This window comes from Danio rerio, chromosome 12 (assembly GCF_052040795.2).
Source record: "Danio rerio strain M-AB ecotype USA chromosome 12, GRCz13ab, whole genome shotgun sequence".
Lineage (NCBI taxonomy): Eukaryota > Metazoa > Chordata > Actinopteri > Cypriniformes > Danionidae > Danio > Danio rerio.
Window position 1 is genome coordinate 9,710,107 of NC_141032.1, and position 19,374 is coordinate 9,729,480.

At 36.0% G+C, this 19,374-nt stretch overlaps 1 protein-coding gene across 15 annotated transcripts in view; it reads right to left on the reverse strand.

The window, feature by feature from the left end:
• adam8b (ADAM metallopeptidase domain 8b) overlaps nucleotides 1-18,988 on the reverse strand; it is a 45,388-nt gene extending 26,400 nt beyond the window's left edge. For 9 of the 15 annotated variants that reach the window (XR_015503831.1, XR_015503830.1, XR_015503832.1 and 6 more), the window contains exons 1-13: nucleotides 18,849-18,988; nucleotides 17,674-17,756; nucleotides 17,435-17,541; nucleotides 16,746-16,824; nucleotides 15,802-15,878; nucleotides 13,995-14,178; nucleotides 13,849-13,911; nucleotides 11,482-11,553; nucleotides 11,196-11,365; nucleotides 9,069-9,150; nucleotides 8,812-8,954; nucleotides 6,902-7,079; nucleotides 6,636-6,725 (exon numbers count right to left, since the gene is read on the reverse strand). Coding sequence is in view for 11 of the 15 variants with exons in the window: in XM_087275868.1 (XP_087131994.1) it covers nucleotides 6,636-6,725; nucleotides 6,902-7,079; nucleotides 8,812-8,954; nucleotides 9,069-9,150; nucleotides 11,196-11,365; nucleotides 11,482-11,553; nucleotides 13,849-13,911; nucleotides 13,995-14,178; nucleotides 15,802-15,878; nucleotides 16,746-16,824; nucleotides 17,435-17,541; nucleotides 17,674-17,756; nucleotides 18,849-18,900 (1,380 nt within the window). In the remaining 4 variants the exon portion in view is untranslated. Of the gene's footprint in view, nucleotides 1-4,597; nucleotides 5,512-6,149; nucleotides 6,479-6,517; nucleotides 6,726-6,901; nucleotides 7,080-8,811; nucleotides 8,955-9,068; nucleotides 9,607-10,510; nucleotides 11,366-11,481; nucleotides 11,554-13,848; nucleotides 13,912-13,994; nucleotides 14,179-15,801; nucleotides 15,879-16,745; nucleotides 16,825-17,434; nucleotides 17,542-17,673; nucleotides 17,757-18,848 lie in introns of those variants that run through there. The other 6 variants (XM_087275871.1, XM_087275872.1, XM_087275874.1 and 3 more) reach the window with 3 other exon arrangements.
• Nucleotides 18,989-19,374: the final 386 nt, after the last annotated feature.

A 19,374-nucleotide genomic window follows, 5' to 3' on the forward strand; every position in this document is an offset into this window, starting at 1 on the left:
TTTCTGGCGCACTCCTGGATATACAGCGCCCTTAGTATTTGCCTATGGTGCCTATGCCACGGACCGGCCCTAAGTTGGCCGAGTGTTGTAAATACTCGCGCTCACCTCCCTCGCGACAGAGCGCATAGGAGATAAATGACGTCAGTACATAATAACCGGTTATGATTATTACTGAACCAAACCGAATTGTCCACGTCTGCATCGCGGTGCACCAAAGAAACAATTAATTGAAACATCCAAACATAGTTGAAACATCCAAGCAGGTCCAAGCAAGTTGGAGCTAAACCCAGCAGGGACACTGGCGCTCCAAGACTGAGATTGGTGACCCCTGCTGTATATAAGTATGGTGAAAAACAGCTCTCGGATTTCATGTAAAATATCTTAATTTGTTTTCAGAAGGTCTTAGGAGATAGGAACAACACGAGGGTGAGTATTTAATAACAGAGTTAAATGTTTAAGGGGGAACAAACCCTTTAAATATGAACCATTACAAACACTGTATGCTTTTCTGGCGACTGCTTATTCAGGGTATATGCAGGAATCCTAAAGGTAATTTCAATCCCTTTTCAGGACTTTTTAAAGACCTTTCTTAGAATATTTTAAGACCTCATCGCCACTTCAAGTTGTAATCAGTATCGAACCTTTAACTTAATAAACAGTTGTAGTTAAATAAATCAATGGAGCACAACCATGCAATGTAACACTTATACACTATGGACAATTTAGCCTACCCAATTCACCTGTACCGCATGTCTTTGGACTGTGGGGGAAACCGGAGCACCTGGAGGAAACCCACGCGAACGCAGAGAGAACATGCAAACTCCACACAGAAACAACAACTGAACCAGCCGAAGCTCGAACCAGCGACCTTCTTGCTGTGAGGTGACAGCATGACCTAGTGCGCTACTGCGTCACAGCGACAGGCTTCAGCCACTGTTTAAACTCAACTTTTTCCAACCAGGAATACGCAAACTTACATTTTTCCATATTGCCGTCTGCTTTGCTCTATGATTTCGCTACATGTGGAGAGCGTCACATCACCTTCCTGCGTTTGTCGCAATTTACATGACATCACCCGGACGGACGAGCTTGGCCAGACAAGCTCCGGCTCGAACCAATCACGTGGATCGAGCATGCCATTGTTATTATTAGATATTAAATAAATATTAAATACATTTATGCATTTTTTGGAGTGAAACACTTTGGACAAGGCTTGAACAAAATGAAAGGTCTCGTAAAAACATGATTAAGACTTTTTAATACCTTTTAAGGGCCTTAATTTTCTCATTATTGATTTATCAGCTTTTAGAATCGTTTTAAGACCCCTGTTAATGATCCTAGCTTCTTGTATTGTTTATTTTCCGAGTCACCCTTTCATTCAACAGTTGGCACCCTGGCTTAGTTGTTTAGAGTGTGTGTCTTGTAAACATGACATTCAATGTTCGAATCCCAGTAGTACCGTAGTACCTCTATTTATTTGTCTGCCGGCAGAAGGCAGACCTCATGAGAAGGTTTTTCAAAAACAAACAACCATGTGAAAATACTGGCCACTTGCCACACAGTTCAACAACACTACACTACCTGACAAAATTCTTGTCGCCTACCCAAATTTTAGGAACAACAAATTATAACTTGACTTCTAGTTGATCATTTGGTATCAGAAGTGGCATATATGAAAGGCAAAGGCCTCTAGATTGCACTTTTTTTAACCAAAATAAAATATGATCATGTCTTGATTTTTAACTATTTAATAAGGACAGTAAGGTCTGACTTGGCTCAGACAACTCAAATATATTAATATAGTCATCTGGAATGGCAAAAAAACTCCCAGAGTTCATCAAGATTCTTTGGATTTTAATGCCTCCTCCTTCATCTTACTGCTCGCATGCTCAATGTTCATGTCTAGTGACTGGGCTAGCCAGTCCTAGAGCACCTTGACCTCCTATGCTTTCAGGAACTTTAATGTGGAGGCTGAAGTATGAGAAGGAGCGCTATCCTGCTGAAGAATTTGTTGCCCACTGCTGTGGTTTGTAATGTAATGGGCAGCACAAATGTCTTGATATTTCAGATTGTTGATGTTCCCATCCACTCTGCAGATCTCTTACACACCCCATACTGAATATAACCCCAAACCATGATTTTCTTTTGCCAAACTTGACTGATTTCTGTGAGAATTTTGGGTCCATGCTGGTTCCAATAGGTCTTCCGCAGTATTTGTAATGATTGGGATGCTGTTAAACAGATGATTTACTGGAAAAATCTACCTTCTGCCACGTTTAGAAATGATCAACTGGAGGTCAAGTTATTATTTGTCGCTCTTACAACTGGGATCAGCAACAAGACTTTTGGTCCAAATCCTAACAGTGCCTTTCTGACAGTGACTTTACTCTCTTTGCTCACTCTAGGTTTGAAGGACTAGGTTTCAAGACCCTAAATGTGCTTGAAAATTCTAAATCTAGCATTAATTCAGCTGAGATCGTCTCTTTCAATGGAGCAGCACTTCAGCGGGCTCTGTGCAGTTAAATGAGGCCATTCAGAGACTCTGGGTTGAGTCGTGACTTGTGACAATTTGGCGAGTCCATTTCGCCCCCACCAAATAACAAATACATCAAGAACAGCAGCTTGCATGACATTTTTAGACAACTTTTCGCCACCCACCCAAGTCAAATGCAGCAATGAACTTTGATTTACAGATCCTGGAATTAAACGCCAACTGTGTCACTCTGCCAGTGGATTTGCTCTAGAAGCTTACTCAAGAAAAAAGGATCATAATACTGCTGTCTTCTTCAATTCTGCTGAGACTGAAAAGTCTCTTTTTTACACAGAATTGGGCTTACAAACTCTGAAAAATCAAAGTGTCCCTTAAAACCCATGACCTCCATAGCACAATGGATACTGCATTGGAGTACTAGACTGTAAAATAAGGTGGTTCACAGTATCACAAGAGCCATGACTTTGGAATGTTTTTTAGGTACACTTTGCACCTTCTCTCATACCCAAATCGCCTAGAAAAGAAGCTCTCTTTTATAATGTGTATTTATATATCGCATTTATTGTGTATGACCATACACCCAAAGCGCTACACAGTCATGAGGGAGGTCGCACCATACCACCACCAGTGTGCAGCATCTGCTTGGATGACATGACTGCAGCCACAGGACAACAGCACCAGTGCGCTCACCACACACCAGCTATATGGGGAGTGGAGAGACAGTAATGAAGCCAATACGGTGGACGAAGAAGTTTGACTAAGGGCCAATGGAGGGAATTTGGGTAGGACACCGGGTTACTCCTTACTCTTAACGAGAAGTGCCATGGGATTTTTTTAATGACCACAGAGAGACAGGACCTTGGTTTACCATCTCATCTGAAAGATGGCGCTCACTGACAGTATAGTGTCACCTTCACCTTACTGGGGCATTAGAACTCACACAGACCGCAGGTTGAGTGCCCCCTGCTGGCCCCACTAACACCACTTTCAACAGCAATCTAGTTTTCCCATGTGGTCTCCCATCCAGGTACTGAACAGGCTCAGCCCTGCTTAGCTTTAGGCCCCGTTTACACTAGTGTAAACGGGGCCTTAGTGAGTAACCGGTCCTGGGCTGGGCTGTTTATTAATTCATAGCTCGAGTCTACTGTAGGAATTTAATATTACAATTCCATGTTCAATGAAAAAGTCAGGAAAGGACTTTCAATGGCGAAAATATTAGTAATTTATTAGATACAAATGAATCATTTGATTCAGAGCTCTGGGTCACGTCTGTCCCTTGCGTTTCACCAGTACCATGCAAAAAATACATTTGGGAGGTCCACAACCACTCTGCATTTCTTTGACTCCTGTATTTATACCAACATAGGCTCATTCTGAAAACATAGCCCTATATATGTTTCTGGAGATCACGAATTGTAGCCAGATCTACATATGGCTGCATTTTGTCTTTAAAAATCGGTCAATCAGTTCTTTTTAAAATACTACTGGTTGGGTTTAGGGAAGGTGGAGGGATCTGACGGTTGGTCAGTTAGTCAGTCAGTCGACATCGGCCTCTCGTAGAGAACAGCAGGCACGATTGGCACTCGCAACAGAAATTTGAAAACTAAAAAAGCATACACAGTGGCCTCTGCCAGATTCGTGAAACAAAACTGCAAAAAAACGTAACATAGCTCCTGGGACTTATTTTGCTCTCGCCAGGGAAGTATATAGAGGTACATAATCGCAATGAGCCTGGGTTGATTTATACACAACTGATATTAAAAGGTGGAGTTTTGAAGGAAGCCACCACTTGTCATTTATCCTGCAGTTCTCTGGCGGCCACACCCAAACATACTTCCTCTTTTCGACAAACTCTCTGCACAACATTATAAGCATTAGAACTCTCAACTGCTAATAATCTGTTATCAACTTCAGTATATATTTGCTTCCACAGGAAAGCTAAGTGAGAAGTTAAAGTTATTTTCAGATATTGATGCGCTGTGTCTTTCCAGTCAGCTGTACTTTTGCAAAAAATGCTATTTAGTATTCAAGCATGTCACACTCAGACATTTTGGTTATTATATCACTCAACAATACAAATATTTAATAAAAGTAAGAGACAAAAAAGACATAAAAAATAAATTTATTTTTCTCCTTCCATGAGAAAAACATTTGGTGTGTTAGCTAGGGTGGCTGCAGAGTTCTGCAGGATTTCTTGGGTTTAGTTTGGTTGCACAATCACATCCAAAACTCACATCATTGCATATTACACAGGAAAACAACAACAGTTTTTAAAGCTCCGCCAAAAACCTGACATCTTTTCAGAGTTTAACAAAAACACTGTCTTATTTCTTAAAGTATTCAAATCAATTATTTGGACAGGAGGAGCTTGTCCCATTCCAACCCACAGTAGTACTAAAAAGCCAAAAGGGTCAAGAGAAGTATTAAAAGCTATTCAGAGCTATTTTAAACAATTTCTTCAATCCTTGTGCACTGTTCAAATGTACTCCACTTACAATATGTTCGGGATGAAAACATGCACTAAGTTAAACTGCTGTAAAAATGCAACAGATAAATACTTTTATTTTTTATTTTTTTGCATAAATCTGTTAATCAACCTCAGTACTGATCAAAACTGCTTAATATTTTAAACAATTACAGGATTTGAACTGCTTAATTGTCAAATTCATAAATAGTTTCACTGGTTTGGTGACAAAAAACACACAAAATAACTCATTTAGAGCACTCAAAATAAGTAATTGTGAACTAGATTGTTTTTTATAAGTTATAACAGTCTTGGACAAGTGAAAGATTAGTAACAACATTGACTTTGATGCATAGTTAGTTTATGTGCAGCATAATGTTTTCATTTTTCTTTCTAATTGAATCATATAATCATTGCGTTCTTGATTGTTGGTGGCTTTCCCTTTTGGGAAGAGGTCTTTCCAACAGGGAAACCATTTAGATAGTCTGTGCAAAAAAAAGCTTAGTTTCTGGATTTTATATGGAGTTATATGGAGTATAACAGGCGTATCCGGGTACTTAATTAAGTGAAGTTTATTCATAAACAAATTTCGAGAGGATCACGTGCTTATGATTGTTCACAGCTGTTCCAACTTTAGCTAATTACTGATTATCCTATCAGACGATCCTTAATTCACTATAAATAACCAGACTTTTCTCATCTCAATATCTTCGTCTTAAAGAACCCCCCCCCCACCCCCCCCACCCCCCCACCCCAGCCAACCCTACTTTCCCTCCTTTCAAACAGGCGTCACGGTGCCCAGCGATTAGCGCTGTTGCCTCACAACAAGAATGCCCCTGGTTTAATTCCTTTCCAAACCAGATGGCATTTCTGTGCGGAGTTTGCTCGTTCTCCCCGTGGTCGCTTGGGTTTTCCCCGGGTCTTCCGGTTTCCTCCCAGAGTTCAAAAACAAGCACTCTAAACAATTAATCCAAATACATTAGCTAAACTCTGAGTACACCTTTCAGCATACATATCCGACACTTAGCTACAACAAGCAAGAAGGGGAGTCATCGAGATCTACCCGAGCTCAAACTCCCCTCTCGCCTTGTAACGGGAGGGAGCCCAGGGCTCGAGGGTCTTATAAGCTCAGGGCTCTCTCCCGGGACAGCACGCCAAACTAGCTTTACTGTCAATCATCAGCTAAGTGTGAACTCTTGAAATAATTAAACGATTACAGCTCAGAACAATGTTGTGTTGTACTGCCTGTTCAACTTCATTTTATTTGTAAATATACGTGCTTTCCTGTCATTCAGACCTGCAACACATTACAAAAAAAGTTGGGACATGAGCAATTTAGGGCTAGTAATCAGGTAAATTGGTTATATAATGACCTGTATGTACTTTATCCTGCTTTTTATATGGCTACCTGCCACAAAACGTAATATCTAGACATAACATGCTTCTGAGCTGTAATATTTTAATTATTTATCAATTAACAATTACCAGACTTAAACCCAGCATTACAAACAGTCAAATTGGAGCTACATCACATCAACCCCCTCAGGACCAAGTTTGAGCACCCCTGTTTTACAGTGTACGTCCATAGTAGAGCACTTTAGTAAAAGCACTTCCTATTCCACCGCTCACACAAGCTAAATTCATCCCGGTCATTTTACCCACAGTAAAAAAAAGCATTACCTGGCAATTCTCACAGCAGTCTCCCTGAGCACAGCGTGAACCTTCAGTGAGCTTGCAGGTCATGGGATCACAGCATGGATTTTTACATTCCTTCAACATAAATGCACAAGACGGTAAACCCAGTCATCACTGACACATCAGAGTCAAAGATAAACATACATTAATGCATTAATGATGTCATTTAAGAAGGATGGTGTTCAATCTGGCCTAGACTGAGTCACTACCATAGACTATTTAAAAATATGCATACGGGATGTGTGTAATACCTCCACTGTTCCACAGTCACACTCCTCTCCAGGGTCCAGGAAAGCATTACCACAGACAGGCCCACTGTACAGTTTGTATGAGCTGGGGGTGTCCAGCAGACAGCTAGGGTTGGCGTTGTCTAGAAATACAGTCAGCTGCTCTAGACTGCAGTCACTGAACTGCTCTGGGAACAGCGTGCTTGAATGGACAAGATAACAATTTGTAATATTCGGCCAAATAAACACTTTAAACTGCTTCTAGGAAGAGCAGTTCACTTTCACTGTAAAAACTGCTGGGTTCCACACAATCGAGTTGTGTTGGGACAACATGAAGGAATTAAGTTAACTTATTAGTTTTTACAAATTTAAGTGGACTGAACATAAATCTATTAAGTTGTCTCAAAAAACCCTCAAGAATTGTGTTGTTTCAGCTCATTTTATATAAGTAGTTTGAACAAACAGCAAGCACCATTTTTTTAGTGTACATTTGTTCAGATCATGATATGCTTTCATGATGATATTTCAAGGTTAAAAGTATGATTAATTGTATTAAATGTTGACCTGTAAACTTCAAATTAGTCTACTTTCATGACACGCTATCGTACACCTAAAATAAAATCTTTTTGTAGTGTCAGATTAATCATTTTGATTCCAACGCATTTAAATCATGTTTCATTAATCATGTTGTATTTTTTAGAAGTACACTAATTTTTGCATGGTGACTATTTAAGCACTTGTAACATAAGCAGTTTGTTGAGAAGCTGGAATTTTGACAAAATAAATGAATTTAATCTGTATTAACTGTATTAAACATTTTAACTATAGCCATTTTTGATTTTACTGTAAATAACTTTGACTTAAAAGCCCAAAATATCTATAAGTATTTATTTTAAAAGCATATCAAGTATATTTCTGGTTGCTTATTGATTGCAGTTTGTTGCTAGTGTGCTATGTGGTTTTATTTAAGGTGTAAATTTGTTATTTCTAGTGAATTACACAGAGAGTTAGTGGACGCCTAGATGCAACCCAGGCTCATTCTGAAAATGTACCGCTATATACATTTCTAGAGAGCGCCAAATACGTCCCAGGAAATTTTTAATACGTCCCCGTTTTTTTGCAGTTTATGTTTTCGAGAATCCACCAGAGGCCGCTGTGAATGCTTTTCGAGGTCTCAAATTTCTCTTGCGAGTGCCATTCTGGCCTGCTGTTCTAGCGTAAATCCACCAGAGGCCGCTGTGAATGCTTTTCGAGTGCCAAATTTCTCTGCTGTTCTTGCGTAAATCCACCAGAGACCGCTGTCGACTGACTGACATAAAGAATGACTGACTGACTGATCGACTGAACAATCCTCTCTCTTCCCTAAACCCAACCGATAGTGTGTTCAAAAGCACTGATTGACCCGGACGCCCACTTCCCTAAACCCAACAGTTTTAAAAAGCAATCCAGAAAAAGAAACCCCCCCGCCAGATTTTTACCATGTTTTCAGATTTTACCACATTCTCACCTTGTTATTTACTTGTTTGTTTTATTTTAGGCTTCTGTTTTTATCTTATTCGCTTTCTGGAACTGTTCTTCCCCGGACTCGAACCCCAACTTCTCTCTGCATCTCAAGTCCTCTGACATACATGACGAGCTAACTGGACTAACTGGTAACAGTGGGAAAGCTGTCTATTCGGAGCTAAGTGGTCGGCTGGTAACCACAACAAGGAACAGTGTCATATCACCCTCGTAGCATTCGTTTCAAAGATGAAATGCATATATACATGCCTTCTGCTACATAATTCACAATCTCCAGAAATATATATAGGGCTACGTTTTCAAAATGAGCCTATGTTGCCTTAATTTCTGGTAGCCAGCTACTAGACAGAGAGATCAGACTTCTAACCAAGGGACAAATGAAAACAGTATGATATTACACAAATACCGCTTACCCCACACTCTCTGTCATGATACAGAAGGAACTGATCACTGACGAGCCACACGTGCAGTGATCCTCATCATGGGACATGCCCATGTTATGACCCATCTCATGTGCAATTGTGGATGCCAGGCCCAGTGGGTTCTGATTATGATCCTGAAAATAACAGCATATTGTGTAATTGTCTTTAAAAACAAAAAACAATCCTTTTGTTCCAAATCGTGATTTAATTTGATACCAGAAATCATCGCAAATTTAGGCAATGAATACCTGATTGACTCCTGCTGAGCTTTCGGCACACATTGCAAATTTGTTTGCCAACCCAACTGTGTCACCCAAAAAATCAATTCCACTAGAGGACAAAAAAAACAGTTAATAGTTTGGCCTGCACGATATTGAGATTTTTTTTATTTTGCAATTTATATTGCAATATAAATGCAATTTCACCAGATGAGGAACGATGGCCGAGGAACCCGAGAGTGGACCGGGCCCAAACAGATTGTTTTACTTTTGCCATCGTTCCTCCTCTTAAAGTCCAGAGCTCTTTCCTTAGGATTCGAGACCAGTGCGCGCTACAGGTGAATCCACTTACGCGGCAGTCTCATTACGTTCCCACGGCTCTGGGCCCTGCCCCCTTGCCACAGAGACTATTGCGAATGATTACACTGCGATATCGAAGCATTAATCGATAATCATTAATAAATGCATTAGTTAACATAATAATAGTAAAAAATAGTTAATCATAATTAATCATAGTTAATAACACAACCCCACAAATGATCATTGTTTATCTTAGTTTACAGTAGAGCTGCACAATTAATCGTAAAAAGATTGCGATCTCGATTCGAACCCCTAGACGATCTTAATCCAGCATTTCTACGATTCTGTCAATCATATTTTCAAGTTCAGGAGAGAGGAAAAGGCGGCTGCACGAGTCTTTTCATTGCTTCACACACGTTGCTCAGCGACATGGATCCCTCCAAATGATGTTGAAAGAGTCACATACTGTATTTCTAAGGTATAATTCATCCCCAAAATGTCATTTCTGTCTTCACATAATGATGTATTCGCGGCCGGGAAATCACGTGTGACGTGAGCTGCTGACCGAGAGGGCGAGTGTGCGCGCTACTTGATAGAACAGAACCTGCGCAGGCTGCGAATAACAGGTAATACAGTTGTAAATAATAATCAGCTTGTGGCACAGATTGATCGTTTGGAAGCCGCGTGTGAAGTATGAACAGCACTTAGCAGTCAAAATGAAACCGAAATTGTGCACATCATTTAAATGATCATACCGCAATTTAGAGTTATGATTATGACAAGATTTGATGGGTTTTTTTTTCATAGCGAACCCACAGTTGTGCACGAAAATAAATGTTTACAGTGTCAGTATAACTACTCTAGCCTATATATTGTTGAATATAATCTGATAATGACAAATGATTTTACCAGTGAATAAAATGGTCTTATGTTGTCAACGACAGACTGCAAGCATGTATCTCAAACATAATAAACATTAGAATTATTATAAGTAGAATAGAAATATTTATAGAAGCTAGTAGACCTACACATAATATTATTGTTGTTTTACCATATGTTTAAGAAAAAATAATAATTCTATATCTACAGAATCGTGAGAGAATCGTGATCTTTATTTTAAGCAAAAAAATTGCGATTCTCATTTTAGCCAGAATCGTGCAACTCTAGTTTACATTGTTTAAATAAACAGCATACTGTACATATGTGAATTAAAAAATGAATTAGTAATTGCTGAATTTGATAGCTTCAATAATCATTTACTCTTCTTTTACTTGTTCAAAAACTGTTTGACTTTCTTCTGTTGAACACAGAAAGTATTTTGAAGATTTGACTTCCATAGTACTTGTTTTTCCTACAATTGAAATCAGTGATTACAAGTTTTCAGTTTTCTTTTGTGTTCAACAGAATAAACTCATAAAGGTCTAAAACTACTGTGGGGCGAATAAATAGTTTGTACATTTTTATTTCTGGATGAATTATTTCTTTAATACAAAGGTCTCAAACTGAATTCCTGGAGGGCCGCAGCTCTGCACAGATTTGCTCCAACCCTAATGAAACACAGCTGATCCAAATAATCAAGATGTTCAAGACTACTAAAGACGATTAAGCAGGAGTGAGCTGGAGGTGGTTAGAGCTAAACTATGCAGAGCTGCGGCCCTCCAGGAATTCAGTTTGAGACCATAGCTTTAATGTGATAAATAAGTGCAAGTTTAGTTAGTAGTTAACAAGTGACAACCATTAAAACATTAGTGTAAAGAGTGGGCATTATATTAAAGTGCAGTACATTAGGCTCTGCTATAGTGTAGCGAATGATCTCAGTCATCCGGCCGAGTAAATAGGTAATTAGGTCATACTCACGTCACAAACTGAGCGTTGTCATGTTTGACCCTTTTAAGCAGATTGCTCTTCCTCCATTCTATAAAGCGACTGAGAGTGTCATCAGAACTCACACTGACCACAATCTGGTCCTGTTTCATCCAGACCTCAAGACCCACCAACATCACTCGGATATTAAGAGATCGATACAACTGAGAAAAGACTTATGTTTTTAGTGTGTTTCAAAAAATCTAAATATTTATATTAATTATTAATGACTTAACATATTTAGCATTGACTCTATTTGAAAAAAAAAAAGAACTTATACCTTGTCAACGTGATTTACCACCTCCAGCATCCTGGCTCTGATAGAATCCATGCTAGAGCCAAAGTTTCTGTACTATAAGAGTAAAACATAACTTAACATTTACAATATTTTTTTTGGTCAATCTATAATGTAGAAATATTAGCAATTAGATAAAATATTGTCCAAGCAATCAAACAGGCAATATTTGTTTTGAAATTAATACAATTGGCCAACAAACTTTAACCCTTGTGCACTGTTCAAATTGACTACCCTTTTGTTATGTTAGGAATGAAAACGTCCACTGGATTAAATTGCTGTAAAAATGCATCACACACATATTTTTCCCTTTTTTTTTTTGCATAAATCAACCTCAGTCCTGATCAAAACTACTAAATGTTTTTTTTTTTTAATTACAGGATTTTAACTTTTTAAATGGCAAATTCACAAAGGATGTCATTGATTTAGTGAAAAGCACACACAAAATGACATATTTTCAATACAAAAAAATAATAATAGACTGGATTTTTTTATCTTTTATCACAGTCTTGGACACGTGAACGATTAGTAACAACACTGGCTTTGATACATTGTTAGATTTTTTCTCCCTAATTTACTGTTGGTAGCTGTTTTTGCCCCATTCACTTCTATTATAACCACATAACAAAAATGCATAATTATATGGTGTCATGATTTTGCAATCAAAAAAATGTGGTTATAATGGAAGTCAATGAGGCAAAAACATGGATTGTTTGGACTATAAATACATCTTCAGTATTCATTCAGAGTTCATTATGGAGTCTTTGTATGTCATGTGGATGTTCTGTTAGAGCCTGAGTCTTGTTTGTGTTTTGTTTGTTTTTTCTGTTTGTTTATTTGATACTTTGTAAGACTTTACAAAGACTGTATCATTAAAACTGCACTTGAATCCTACCTTTTGTCCTCGTCTCATCATTGCACCATGACAAAAACAATGCATCAAACAATTTAAGAGTTAAAATCTTGTAATTTTTTAAAACATTTAGTAGTTTTGATCAGGACTAAGATTAATTTATGCAAAAAAATGTGGAAAAATAAAAGGGAATTAAATTGCCCAGAGTGTATTGTTGATTTATTTATTTCTTTTTTTACAGTTCAACAAATTTTCTCAAAATATGTGTCAAAATAAGACTTGTCACCAAAACCATTCTGCTAGCTGAAACACAGAAAAAGTTATGGCCAAATTAAGACTCAAAATCACCCCAGAGCAGATGAAAATCATCCCCAACAGCACATAAGGGTTAAAGTCTTAATATCAGTGGTTTTTAGCATATGGTAAAAATTTAAGAGAGAATTATACAAAGAAGATTCAAAGGTCCCGTGAAATGTGTGACGTAATTTAAACTATATATATATATATATATATATATATATATATATATATATATATATAAATATATATATATATATATATATACATATATAGTAGCCCCTCCCCCTTAAAGAAACAGCCATTAGCTCTTTTCGTTTTTATCACAGCTCTGCCAGTGAGAGTGGTTGAGCTCGAGCACAGACAGAAATAGTGTCCTGAAGGGGTGGGACCGGTGTCAGACAGCCTAGAGCATTTGATTGGTTTGATTTGATGGAAACTGAAGTATGAGGCTATCAAAAATGTTGATCCATTAAGGCGGTCGTGTTAAACTGCAAGTTTTGGATGTTTATACCTTCTAGATTGTGGATTTTGTCACTGTTTTAGAGAACACTAGCTTAAAACTGACATGTTCATACTAAAAAGTAAAAAACTTTATTTTGATTTCACTGGTACTTTAAGAGTATTTTCAGCATTTCTAAAACCTCAGGTACTAATTGTGGAATGGTCTTTCAGTAATATATTTAATGTCTATACTGTAAGTCCTAACAGGGGAAATCACTCAGTAAAATAAGTTTAACTTTTTTTAAAGTTACTTTGACTATGAAAAAGAGTTATGGTAACTCATAAATTGATTGTATTAAGCAGAACTCAAACCAAATGAATTATGAATGAATACATACCAAATAATATACCAATACCAATACCAAAGCTTGAGTAAATTTGAGTAGCTATATAGTTGTTTGGACTTTATTCACTCTAATAACTGAAATCATACCTATTTGATAAATAAACTTAAGTTATCTTAATACTCTAATACTCTAAATGACAATGTAAACACAAAGAATGCATGCGTATATGACTGAATATATATTATTTTACAGTAGCATTTGGTTTCAAAATGATTTGCAGCAATCTGTTTCCTTAAACAGTTTGAGTTAACTTTATCAGGTTTTACAGTGTAGATTCTCCACCACCACCATTAGTCTTAAAAAAAATGTTAATTACAATAAATCAATTTTAAAGAATGCCTGAATTCTTACCTCGGTGTTATCGACCACCAGAAATAATTCCACAAATCTTGGAGTTTGAAAACTCTTCATATTCTAGGAGGACATGTCAATGGTCATTCCCAGTCTCTTAACATTTTTTTTTCATATGCAGAATATTAGATAGAGAATGCTCTCACCCATCTGCTCGACTTTAAGGCAGCGCTCACTTGTGGTTCGTGGTCATAAAACATGGTTTTCGGTTCACCAGCAGAGCTTCTCCTTCTCCTCAGATGCTGGTGTTTATAGAGTGCATGATCTCCATCACTGTGGTTAGCTAGGGGCTCAATCAGATAGACTTGTTGTTTCACTCTGACAAAACCTCTGTGGGTAGAAGACAAGATGCAGAAGCATACAAACGTTCTCAATGCAGATTCATTCTCCTTCAAGAAATATGACATGTTTTCTTGTTTGTTTACTCTGATGGAAAATAGGAAAAATGGTCATCTAAAAATTGTAACATTGCAAATAAAGATGTCACAATACGGTAAGTACACAAAAAGTTCGGTACAACCTCCATGGTTCAATATGCTCATGAAAATTGTGTTTTTCGGTTTTGCAATAACATTTTAATAAAATTGCATCAGTGAGCTCTAAAGCTCGGGACGTTTTTACGTTACATTGAAAGAAAACATTTGAGAAATTGGGTTGTCTGTAATTGTCTCAGTGTGACGCATCAGTAGATTGCCTGAAAGTGAAAACAACTTATTCCTGCTGTCTGTGTTTTTAATATTAATAAAAAAAAACAAAAGATAACAAAAAGCTGCTCTGTTCTTAAAATCTATAGCTCAATGATTAACCTTTATTTAAGATATACAGTGAAGATTATATACAGCATGCAGTGTTTTATTTACTTGAAAACTACAATTAGACACCTGAAAAAAACTGAGAAGTGCTGTTTTTTTAAGTAGTATCTCTGCTATATTGTATTAATTTGTGCTTTTGCTTGTAGACTTTTTCTATATTTTTATTTGACAGTCTCTTGTTTTTTTATACCGAATCAAAACCGTGACATTAAAACCGAAATCCAAACTGTGAGCAATCTGTATTGTTGCACCCATAATTTAAAATGACAGGTGTGAAATCATTTGAACAAATTGGAACAGAGTTTAATATTCCCTCCGAAGACTTCTTTAAATATCTTCAAATTCGACATTTTATAAAGTCCCTACTAAAGCAAAACCAATTTCGTTTTAAATTATCGGAACTGGAGGACACCATGCTGTCAGTAAGGTATTTTAAAGGGCTTATTTCTAAATTCTATGCCTTATTAGTTTACTCTGATTCCTCAGTTTATGATTCCTTGAAACCACTAAGGGAACGGGACCTAGGAGTTCTGGCTACATAATTCGCGATCTTCAGAAATGTATATAGGGCTAAATTTTTCTCTGGGCTAATACTTATAATACTAATACTACTACTACTACTACTACTACTACTAATAATAATAATAATAATAATAATAATAATAATAATAGGGCTTATAATTCTCTGACTTCAACTGTATATTAAGCCATACTAAAATTAAGAATGCTTAACAAATGTGTTTTTCACTGTTAATGCATGTTACTAATGCATTAACTTACATTAACTAATACACCTTTATTGTAAAGTGTTATGAAATATATTTGGCACTATTTTTTTATAAGCAACACTTTTTTTATCGATTAATTTAAGTAGAAACAGCTTTTTTAAATAATTACTGTAAATTACCACATGGAGTGCACTGTAAAAAATGCAGAATTCCACACAATTAATTTTTGTTGTCACAACATAAATCGATTAAGTTAACACTTTTTAACAAATTTATGTGGATTAAACACAAAAAAGTTAAGTCGTCCCAATGAAATCCCAAGAATTGTTTTGTTTCAAGTAGTTAAGTAAGTAGTTTGAACAATTTTTTTTTGACTGTGTAGAGTGCACTGGCAACATAATATTGTTTATTACCTGATCCCAGAACAGATTCCCACGCTGACTGAGGAATATTCCATATCTTGAATGTGCCCATGGTAGTAGCAATTGTCCTAAAAACACACAAACAGGTTTCTAACTGCATAAGGTATTCTATCTGTCTATAAACATGTTTACAAAGCAAAGACAGCACAGAAACCAAACCTGAAGCAGTATAAATGTTCAAGAATGTGTATTTATATAAAACATTTAATGCAGCATCGTGTCTTTACACTGTATTCTAAGCAGATACAGATCCATTTTTCAATCAGCTGTCTAAAGATGACTTGTGTGTTCTACTTTATCCTTTAAAGAAACTTCAAGTATTAAAAAAAAAAAACTTTAAGTAAATAAAGTTCTAAAAAGTGGAGAATATGTGATGGAAAATCAGTTCAGATCAGCTGGCTGCACTGTCTATTTTTATTGTGCACAATAATGTTGAAATTAATACAAAATGCATCTAATTAAATTACACAAAATTAAATACATTTAAATAATGTAATGTACTGCTAAAAAGAAATCGAGCTCAAAATGTTTTTCTGTAGTGTATACATTTATTTTATTGTTAATTATTTAAAAAACATTTACTGGAGAGACAAAATGGTTTTAGAAATAAAATCTTAAGTCAAGATTAAATGGATTTAGGGTTAAAATTGTTTTGTTTTCTCTTTTATCTCAATTTATTATTCTGACACCACTAATATTTTTACATTTTAGAAAAATATTATTATATTATATTATATTATATTATATTATATTATATTATATTATATTATATTATATTATATTATTTGTAAAGCTGCTTTAAAAGGATATTTATTGTGAAAAGTGCTAGACAAGTAAATTTTAATTGAATTAAAAGAAAATGAATACTGAAGAAGTAGTATGCACAATTCGCTAGTATGCTGTTCTAAAGACAGATGTGAATTACAGTAACTTACCTTAAAACTTGGATTTCTGCTCACAATTGATCCGTCATCTTGATAGTATATTTCAGTGTAATTATGTCCAACGAGTTGCCTAAAAAAACGGGGAAAGTTATTACTTTTACCCACAATTTAAGTCAGAATTATTAGCCTCCCTCTGAATTTTCTTTTTAAATATTTCCTAAATGATATTTAACAGAGCTCGGAAATTTTCACAGTATGTCTGATAATATTTTTTCTTCTGGAGAAAGTCTTATTTATTTCAGCAAGAATAAAAGAAGTTTTTAATTTTTTAAAAACCATTTTAAGGACAAAATTATTAGCCCCTTTAAGCTATATATTTTTCTCGATAGTCTACAGAACAAACCATCGTTATACAATAACTTGCTCAATTACCCTAACCTGCCTAGATAACCTAATTAACCTAGATAAGTCTTTAAATGTCACTTTAAGCTGTATAGAAGTGTCTTAAAAAATATCTAGTCAAATATTATTTACTGTCATCAAGGCAAAGATAAAATAAATCAGTTATTATAAATGAGTTATTAAAACTATTATGATTGGAATTGTGTTGAAAAAAAAATCTTCTCTCTGTTAAACAGAAATTGGAGAAAAAATTAAACAAGGGGGCTAATAATTCTGACTTCAACTGTATATAGGCCTAGAGAGTCAAATAAAAAAAGGTTCAGTAAATACAAACTCACTTGTTCTTTTCCAAGTGAATGACATGATTTTCTCCTCCAAAGAATAATTTATATGCGAGTCTGTCAGGATACTTCTCATGGCTTTGTGGACTTTGATCAGACTGTACCTATGTAGGAGTCATACAAGTTAATCCAGATGTAGACAGCAGAATGCCATTGTTTCTTTAAAAAATAATAATAAAGCATGGTAAAAATAAAAGAATAAAACCAACTGCTGTTTTAACACTAAGTAGACGTACCTTACTGAGGTTCAGTCTTTTAGGTCTCACCACATCAAAACGCTCAACATGAGGTAATGTACGGATACTTTCTGCCACACATCCTGATGATGAATACAAAAACACCTCATAATTTACTTAAATTAACAATTATTACCACCTACAAAAATACATGATATAATAAAAAGACAACTATTTGATATAAATTTGAGTTTAGGCTAGGTTAATACATGTTTTCCAAAAATAAATTAAAAATAAATGATAGAAAAAAAAGTCATAATCATACTATTTCACTTTATATAACATTCATTGATTCATTTTCATTCGGCTTGGTCTCTGATTTAAAAGAGGTCGCCACAGAGGAATGAGCCACCAACTATTCCAGCATATGTTTTATGCATCGGATGCCATTCCAGCTACAACCCAGTCCTGGGAAATATTATTTAACATTTTCACTCATTTTCCTTCAGCTTAGTCCTTTTATTCATCAGGGGTCACCACAGCGATATGAACCACCAACTACTCTGGCATATGTTTTACGCAGCAGATGCCCTTCCAGCCACAACCCATTACTGGGAAATATTATTCAGCATTTTTTGTTCGTTTTCCTTCAGCTTAATCCCTTTATTCATTAGGGGTCACCACAGCAGAGTGAACCACTAACTACTCTGGCATTTGTTTTAGGCAGCAGAGGACCTTCCAGCCACAACCCAGTACTGGGAGACAGTATTCAACAATATTATTTTATTTAACAATAAAGCTAAGCTCAGACAGATCATGTTGTAAAAAAATACCTTAGATTAACATGTCTGCCGTTCAAAATAAATAAATAAATAAATTAAACTCCCTTTTAAAATAGTGCAAGCTACATCCCTGGATATTCTTTTACTTCAACAATTTTATTTTTGGGACCAAGTCTAGACACATTCTGGCATATTTAACATTAGTACATTTCATACAGTTAAGGAATTGAAATTTAAGAGTAATAGTTGTGTTTTTGTTGTTGATGTTTAACATTTTCTTTAAAATCAGCCTGACGCAGGCTATCTAGTCAATAGGCTACCATTAAAAGACGTTATCTAAATAAAAGCGGACAGAAGCTACAGGTTAAACTTTCAGGGTGTTATTCATAATATATTAAGCATTAAAAAGTAAAACATATTACTACAATAATTAAAAGAATATCATGTACATACCACAAAGACAAAGCCAGCAAAGTATATGAGCTGTGAAGGCAGGACACGGCATGATTACTCTGCGTTATGGTTACATGTCTGGCGAACGACATGCCAAAAGATAAACTTGAGTTCCGCCCAAGTGGGCTGCATTTCACTTTATCAGGACAAACCCAGAAAACTGAAAATATACGAAGAACGGCTTTCAGCGTGAGACTGAAGTGAATTAAGGGGCGGGGCTTATTTGCGTCATGTAGAAGCGAAATAATAATACTCAAAATTTGACAATTGTTACTGTTTCATAATACCTCCAAGTTAAAGCACGGTTCCTCACAGACATTTTAAAAATATAAATCATTATCCATTACGTAATAAAAAAATATTCCAGAGAAAGTATGTCACGCGGCTAGCAATACTTTTCTCAGCGCTGAACGCGATGGACCAATCACGTTCACTGCTGATTACTCAATAAAGTGCGTTTGATATACTTTATTAGTGATTTGTTGGACGGGTGTTCATTTTCGTGTTAAATTACAGTCTTTTAAAC